The 8,356-nt window shown below is 45.1% G+C and overlaps 1 protein-coding gene across 2 annotated transcripts in view; it reads right to left on the bottom strand.

Moving 5' to 3' along the window:
- Positions 1-531: 531 nt before the first annotated feature.
- Positions 532-8,356, bottom strand: part of phf2 (PHD finger protein 2) — a 46,877-nt gene continuing 39,052 nt past the window's right edge. Inside the window, exons 19-23 of one of the 2 annotated variants that reach the window (XM_079509954.1) lie at positions 5,992-6,392; positions 4,143-4,238; positions 3,950-4,059; positions 1,853-2,297; positions 532-1,048 (exon numbers count right to left, since the gene is read on the bottom strand). In XM_079509954.1, the coding sequence (XP_079366080.1) occupies positions 960-1,048; positions 1,853-2,297; positions 3,950-4,059; positions 4,143-4,238; positions 5,992-6,392 (1,141 nt within the window). In that variant the 3' untranslated portion in view covers positions 532-959. The remainder of the gene's footprint in view (positions 1,049-1,852; positions 2,298-3,949; positions 4,060-4,142; positions 4,239-5,991; positions 6,393-8,356) is intronic. The other variant, XM_079509955.1, reaches the window with a different exon arrangement.

Below are 8,356 nucleotides of genomic sequence, written 5' to 3'. Positions count from 1 at the left end.
TACTTTGTTGTACGCCGAATACCAAGCATATAGCAGAACGACAAGCTCACAGCGGTCCGCATCGTCGTGGCACGTTGTGAGCTTGTACGTTCACTATTTTTGCTATTTGGGAAACATTTTTGAAAAATGTCCTACGGCATTTTCCTATAAATGTGTCCTATTTCCTATAATAACAATGCCAAAGATAGGCCGGCCACCAGGTTGAAAGCTGTGGGTCTATGACACAGACCAGTGGATCAGAATGGAGGGACAAGTCCTGCTTATCTATCGTTCTAAAGCACAATATTCATACGGTAATTTATAAGTAATCTCTCTGCGACAAGACATTGATCTTCAGTCTAACCTAACACACTCGAAGATTCGGGTCTTGCTGGCGAACCGCGCTGCGTCACGCGACGGGAGTATAAATTATTCCATCATAAATCAACGGATGGTTGAGTGGCAATGATAAGCTGCATCCATATATAGTAGGAGTTAACCTGTAAGCACCCCTACCCCCCCAAGACCCACCCCCACCCCTCCCCCGAGCGCACATGCAACTGAATACATGCAAGGGATACTTTCACAAAGTCTTGGAATGACTGCAATGTATTTCTAACTTCCTGTTTTTTTGTTTGTTTTTTTCTCATATTTTCTCTCTTTGTTTTTTTTTGCAACCCCTGATAAACGGACAGCTGTAGTAAAATGAGACGTGTTTCTCTTAAAAAATATTTATAGTAGGTTCTGTACACTTTTAATATCTGAAAGTTATAAAGTATAAGTAAGAGGCAAAAACCTATTTGAAGTGATGTTCTTCTTAGAAATTCGGAGGAAAGAAATGCATGATTTTTGCGTCTTCTTCGTTCTGTCTTCCGTTTGTTCCCTCCTCTGTTTTTCAGTTTGTTTGTGTTTGTTTGTTTGTCAATGGTTGGCTTTTTAAAGAAGGGTGAGTTTGCGTCTTACGACAGTCTTACTGCGGGCTACAGAAGGAGCTTTCCGTTTCGATGGATCTTTAGAATCTTTCCAAGTCTCTGTTTGGCTGTTGCCATTCCTTTCTTTAGCCGCTTCGCTGTGAAGAACCAAAGGATAGAGAGAGAAAAAAAACACACACACATAAGGACTTCCATCTGGTTCATCTTTGCTGCCATAACATAAGTTACAAAAGTCTTGTAACTGAAATGATGCCACATTCTTCTTTTTTGACACAAAAGACTTTGCAGGCATAATAGTTGTAAACAAAATATTTTTGGTCAGTTGTGCGAAGAATGTTGCTATAGTAAAATAAGTAACATGGAGACGTTTTGGCTGACAATATGCTCAACAATATTGCGCAAAAATGCGCATGCACACATGCACGCATGTGCACACTCACGCATGCACGCACATACGCATGCACACACCCCTTTCCTGATAATACTCAGTGCCATGCTGTGATACAAGCTGTGATATAAGAACTATATAAGTAAGATTCTGAAGATTCTGAGGACAATACTGTACTGACACTGACTATGATACTGTGTTCTACTGTACTATATATTACCACTGTATTGCTTCACATGTTGCTTCTTTTTATTCTTAGTTATCTTGTTAAATGAAGGCCTGTCTATAACTCAGCAATTCTCAACCTGTGGGTGCCGGGGCGGGACCCAATTGTGGGCCACGAGGATATTGCAAGTGGGCCCCCCGAATAATTGCCAAAACACTACGATTTAATTGACGATATAACACTATAGAAAAAAAGGTCGGGAACCGCTGAACTATACCTACTAAGATCTGTCTATCTAAGACATCCTGTCGCTTCAGTAAGATGCCAACGATTGTAACAATCTAACCGCACCACACCGCCCCTGCCTCCACCTCCACCTCAGCTCACCTTTAGCGTCGGCAGCCCCGCGGTCTGCTTTGGCCGCCGCTGCCGTTTCTGTGGCATTCTTACTGCTGCTGCTGCTGCTGCTGTTGTTGTTGGTGGTGTTGGTGGTGGTGGTGGTGCTGCTAGTGGTGGTGTTGGTGCTGTTGTTGGTGTTCTGGGAGGACGTGGACGGCCGTCGGTTGGACAGGAAGACCCCCGGCGCCATGGGCTGCGGAGCCCCCGGCGACTTGCCCGTGCCGGGGTGGTGGTGGTACTCCTCCTGGTCGGACTCATGGCTGCCGTCCTGCTCGTCCGGTTGGTGGTGCCGATGGGGCGGGTGGTGCTCCGGCGAGCTGCCGCCGCTGTCCTGGCTGAACTTGCCGCCCGTCCGCGGCGTGTCCTCCGCATGCACCGGAGGAGCCTTCTTTTTGGTGCTCTTCTTCTTCTTCTTGCTTTTCTGCTGCTCCTCCTATATATATATTATTATTTTAAATAAGATATACATATTATGCAACCCGCTACTAAAAAAAAACATCCATTATTGTGTGTTCTGCTTTTATGATTTCCGTGATCCTACTGTAAATGCACAAAATCTGTCTGTCTGTGTGTTTGTCACGTGAACGCGTGGCTTTATTTCACGTATCTCAGGAACCGTCTGAAAGATCAACTTCAAACTGCACGCGTGCATCGCAGAGGACCCGAGGGAGGGAGGTGATTGTTCAGCAGTGGTGTAAAGTAACTACCATAACTACATTTACTGCATATTGTTGGGTAAATTAAAGATAAACTAGAAAAAGTGCCCTTCTGGGCACAGGTCTCCACCAGGAGGATAGGAGTGTGTGTGTGTGATGTTTGGCAAAATGTTTAGGAGCAATATAAACGTGTGTGTGTGTTGTGTGTGTGTGTGTGTGTGTGTGTGTGTGTGTGTGTGTGTGTGTGTGTGTGTGTGTGTCGCGGCTTGGCCTGTTGTAGCACCACCATGAGGCTGATTTGAAAAGGGTCAAGTGGCATTTCTTCCAAAGCCTAGTGGGAATATGCATGCACAGTTTCACCACAATCGGACGCTGCGTTGAGTAGTTGTGGCGATTTGTACAAAACGGGTACAAAGCGGGCTACTCCTGAAAAGTTTAGGGGCCAATCGTAGCCAATGAGGGTGGATTATGAGAAATCAAACAAACCCGTCTTGATCACATGACTATGGAGAGCATGTGTACCGATTTGCGTGAAATTTGGATACAATCTGAAGGAGTAATATTAGAAAATGTGTTTTACATATGTCGGCCTCCTGGTGGCGCTATAAAGAGCAGATGTGAAACATTCCAGGCAAAGGTTTTTCCTTGGCCTCTAGGGAGTTGGCATACAAAGTTATTCACAGATCCGTGCAGTTAGAGGTAAAAACACTTTTCGGCCAGTTATAGCGCCACCATGAGGCTGAGTTGAAAATGTTCATGGGGCATTTCTTCCTCTGCCTAGTGGGAATGTGCGTGCACAATTTCACGGAAATCACATGATGTGTTCATGATTTGCAGCATTTTGTTTGAAACCGAGCACTCCTGCAAACTTTGGAAGCCAATCTTAGCCAATCAGGATGGAGTCTGAGAAATCTGAAAGACCCGTTTCGTTGAATGGCTCTAGAGAGACTGTGTACCAATTTGCGTGATGTTTGGACAAAATATGTAGGTGTACTGTCCAAAAACTTGTTTTGCACAAAGCGGCCTCCTGGTGGCGCTATAACAGGCCATTCTGGAAATTGGCAGAGGTTCATCGTTGGCATCCAGGGAGTGTGTGTGCAAAATTTGGCATCGACCGGGTTAACGGTGCCGGAGATTAGCTGTTCACAGACGGACACACGGACGGACGGACACACGGACACACGGACGGACGGACGGAGTGCAAAACATACTCTCTCCCCATGCCTTCGGCCTGGTGGAGACAATTACTACTGATATAGACATAATAACATGTTGGACACCACAGACGATTAGCCGAGCACAGGTTACCGAAGACGTTAGGCACCGCTAAAACTTTTCCGATGAATGAAACTAAATGAAATCATATTCAAAAGGCTATGACTAAATCAAACTAAATCAAAATTTGCAGTCAAAATGAACACTGGCTCACCTGATGGGAGAGTTTGGCCGCGGCTGCCGCCAGTCCGGTCTCTACGGAGGCCACTCGGGCCCCTTCCCGGGCCGGCCTCTCCTGGCGCGGAACCGACGGGCCCACGCGCGCTGTCAACACAGAAGAACCCACGTCAGAACCTCTGGCCAAACCTTTCAGTAAGGAAGGAACCCTTTTGGCTGTTTTTGTTTACCTGTGGGGCTGTACGGAGTGTCGTCTGTACTTTTCCTCTTTTTCGATCTGGATTTGAAGACGGGGTTATCCTCTTCAGACTCCAGCGAAGGGTAAACTAAAGGGAAAAAAAGAAGGTGAAGAATTTGAGTCAAAATGAACGTGATGTACATGTTGGGTCCGGAGACCCTTGGAGACAAATGGACCCTTGAGGGTCTGTAACTCTGAGAGTGTAGAAATGTAAACCCCAACGGTCCATTTGTTACATTTGTAAACTCTCAGAGTTAAATGACCTGATTCTACAATGTTGATCGGGGTCCCAGGGGTATTAAATGGGGGTCTGTGGCCTAATGCTACGTTCACACCAGCAGCAACAAAAGATACAAAGCTACAGGCTACATATCTGTCACTGCGTCGCTGTTCAAGTTCTTATCAATATGCTCGTTGAGGTCAGCAAGCGAAACATATAAAGGACAATATTGTCGCTGTCAGGTAGAAACCTAACATCTCCATATTTAAAAATGTTCTGTTTTGTCGTAAACACCCTATATTTGATCCTTACAATACAGTGGCACACAAAAGTATAAAAAGTATACAAGCAGATATTGTATACGAGTGGAAAATGGTTACAACACTTTTTTGTAGCAGTTACAAACGTCGGGTGTCGCTTTGGTTCGCTGGCTTCCATTGAAAATGAATGGTAGCCTGTCACTTTGTATCTGCCAATGTGAACGCAGCATAATGCATATCAGACTGGGGGTCCTTGAAATGGAAAAAGGTTGAGAGACACTGCTTTAATTCACTTTGTTCATAATGTGCGACGCATGCATGCGTTCTACTTCGTTTCCATCCACACCCCCCCCCCCCCCCCCCCCCGGTCAGCTGTGAGACAGCTGTCGACTGCCCGCCCCACTCACTGCCTTCTGCAACCCCCCCCAACACCAGCGTTTAAAACATGTGCACTTGAATTCCCCATAATTGGTTGATCAAGATAAAAAATGGCCTGTTTACAAGAGAAGAAAGGAACTGTGGCGTTTGAGTGGGGTGGGGGTGGTATGAGAGCGCGGGGGAACGTTCGTGTTAACTAATGACTAATTAGAAAATCAGTTGAGAAAGCATGTAGAGGAGAAAGCCATCGTGAGCTCATGTTAATGGCTTATTAACAAGCGGGGAGGGTCAGCCATGTTGTTTTTGGACGGGCTTCACATGGAGGAAGTTGCGCGGGGGGAAAAAATTTAGCAAATTGGAGCTACACTAAAGAGTGTATCTGGAAAGGAACGCACACAAAGTAAACAGCGCGGCCTATCATCTACTGCTAATGAAAACTTCCTGAAGCCACATTTAGCATTAAAGGACCCACATGTTGATACTAGCCAAGGTCACGCTGTTTTTAACAACACCTGTTAACAGCAGTGCTGAGAGAGAGAAAGAGAGAGAGAGAGACATGGCAGATAATCATTTTCCTCAAATCAAACAAAAGAAAAGAAAATGTCTCTGTCCGTTCCACTGCTGCTTTGTCATATTTTCTCCTTAATAACACATAATTAGCACAAGCCTGAGTTATACTAAACTGTATAATTATTTGTGTTTTATGGATGTTATCACTGTATCGTTTGTTTTGTGTGTTGTATTGTCTCATAGCGGACCACAATGGAAACAAGCTTTTTTGTGTCTAATCCAGCTCGTCAGTGAAAAAAATAGAAGATATACAGTACAAGCTCACAGCTTATATCTGCTATTTTTAAACTTTTAGTTTTAGTTGTTTATCGTGAAACTGCAATAACTAGTGATTTAGAAGGCATAGGTAGACTGGACCTCAGGTCTTATAATGGGTTGACTGTATTTAGTATCTAGTCAGTGTGACATGTCACCATAGTCAGAGTCCTTGAAGCAGGCGTCCATGTGGTCCTGGTCATCGTCGAAGTCTGCGCTGTCCATGCTGCTGCTCTTGCGCGGCTTCTTCGGGAGGCGTTTGGTGGGCCGCTTGCTGTTGGTGCCCCCTCCTCCTCCTCCTCCTCCTCCACCTCCGCCACCTCCACCTCCTCCTCCTTTCTTGCCTCCTTGCGCGCCCCCGCCATGTGAGTTGCTCTTGGATTGGCTGTTGCTCTTGGACTGGCTGTTCTTGGATTGGCTGTTGCTCTTGGACTGGCCGTTGCCCTTGGACTGGCTGTTGCTCCAGGACGGCGGCTGCAGGCTGTCCTGTGAGGCCAGGTTGGCCATGGACAGCATGCCCTGGATGGCCTCCTGTGTGCTGGGGGATGCAGGTGGCTGACTGTAAGTACGTCAATAAAGAAGATAACACACAACACACAAGACATTACACGCACAGCCCGGGAGCCAGCCCTGCAACCTCTGGTGTTATAAAGCACTGCTTCTCAACCAAACGCCTGGTCCGAGCACTATACCCGCCGGGCGTCCTAATGGAACCTACAGGGTCTGTGTAACTCTGAGTGTGTCAGCAGGTGGGTCAGCTCTGGGACCCTGATTTACACTGTAAAATCTGCCGTGTTCATTTAAAGGTGATAGTGATATTATTTGGTTAAAATAAGTGTTAAATAGCTCTATATTCTGATAGTACTCATTGACATACAGTAGAGTGTTTGTTCAGTAACAGGAGTCTCCTTGTCTCTCCAGCTCTTTATTCAACACAGAAAGTGCTTTTTCAGTCAGGATACCAATTTTACAGGATAGAGATTAAACAAGTGAAATTGGAAGGGTTCACACAAAGAAGTGACGGTGAACACTACAAAAATTAAGCTGATAAATGGGTACTATCTCCTCGGTCTCCTGATTGGCTGAGATTGTGTCACCTACTTGAACATGTATTTTCTGTTTATTAAAGAGGTGGAGAGACAGATAACAAACGCTCTTTACTAGCAATGATTACTATCAGAATATAGTGCTTTGTACCTTATAACAAAAAACTTTTGTTTTAACCAAACAATATCACTTAACCTACCTTAAATTCTGAGACAGTATACATACCAGAGTTACAGACCTGTTACGGACCTGTTAGGGTCCATTTGGACCCCTGGTGGTCCCTGGACCCGACGTTGAGAACCAGTGGTGTAAACTACCCAAGTACATTTACTCAAGTACTGCACTAAAGTACAATTTCTAAGTGCTTTTATGTTACTTCTGTTTCTATTTCTTGATACTAATTCTCCACTACAGCACACAGTGTTGTACTTTTTACTCCATTATATTTATTTGACAGCTTTAGTTGCTCGATAAATACTTAATATTATTATATAATAATAAATTATTAATACAAAATAATTTAAAAGAATATCAAGCTCACAACGGCAATGCATTTCATTGTGACGCTCTGTGAGCTTGTGGATCGGCTGTTTTAGAATAGCCATATCACTTAGCCTACTGCACCGCTTTTAGCCAAGTGTTAATTTAGCCCAAAGAAAAAGTATGTGTAATATCTATATATAAATATTCTCCATGGACTACTTGCCGTTTATAGCAGCAGTTTTAAACGCTAATTCAGACTGTCCAGATTAGCAGCTATTAAAGCCATTACGCAGTGAGCTGTAACAAAGGCTCCTTTAAGCGCAACCATAATGATCCCTGGTCATTTGGTGACCTGTCATCGCTGTGTCATGCGTCCGCTTTCAAGGCGCAGGGGGGGCCGGTTGGGGGGGCTGGGGATTGAAGAAAATAACACATTTCGGCTGTGTTTTGCTTCGGCCCTTCGTCGCTCATTTGTAGCTTTCACTGTGGTGGAAGTGGACCATCAAGAGTGGAAAACAACAGCAAACAGTGGGACACACGGGGGGTTTGTGGGGGGGGGCTTGAGCCAGGCCACCGCCATGCTTGACAAATTAACGGCAGATTAAACAAATGCAGAGCCGACGCGTAAACCGCTAACAGGACCTGTGTAAATTGTTACTTCAATTCCCAGACGATTTTCTCGGCCTAGAGAGATCGGAAGTATAGGGCCGATCATATCTGTCACTGAAGCGGCCATTTGCCTGTCAGTGGCTCTGTCCATTAAGAACGAAGAGCGAAATGAATGACTGAATGAGGTAGCTGGTGGCACAGTGGGCTGAGTCAGTCCATGTGGATATTTCACTGTTTCTCACCCAGTGGTGTCCTGGACCACAAGTGGTCCAGACTCCACTCCATGGCATAATTACAGTGTTCCATGGGGAAATGTTTTTAAATGATATATTGTACTCTTTCATTCATGTACTGCAATAGTCATAATGTAGGAAATGAGCATGA

The sequence above is a fragment of the Electrona antarctica genome, assembly GCF_951216825.1.
Source record: "Electrona antarctica genome assembly, chromosome: 9".
Taxonomy (NCBI): domain Eukaryota; kingdom Metazoa; phylum Chordata; class Actinopteri; order Myctophiformes; family Myctophidae; genus Electrona; species Electrona antarctica.
Note: the sequence above shows the minus strand (reverse complement) of the source record. Positions and strands in the feature narration are given on the sequence as shown.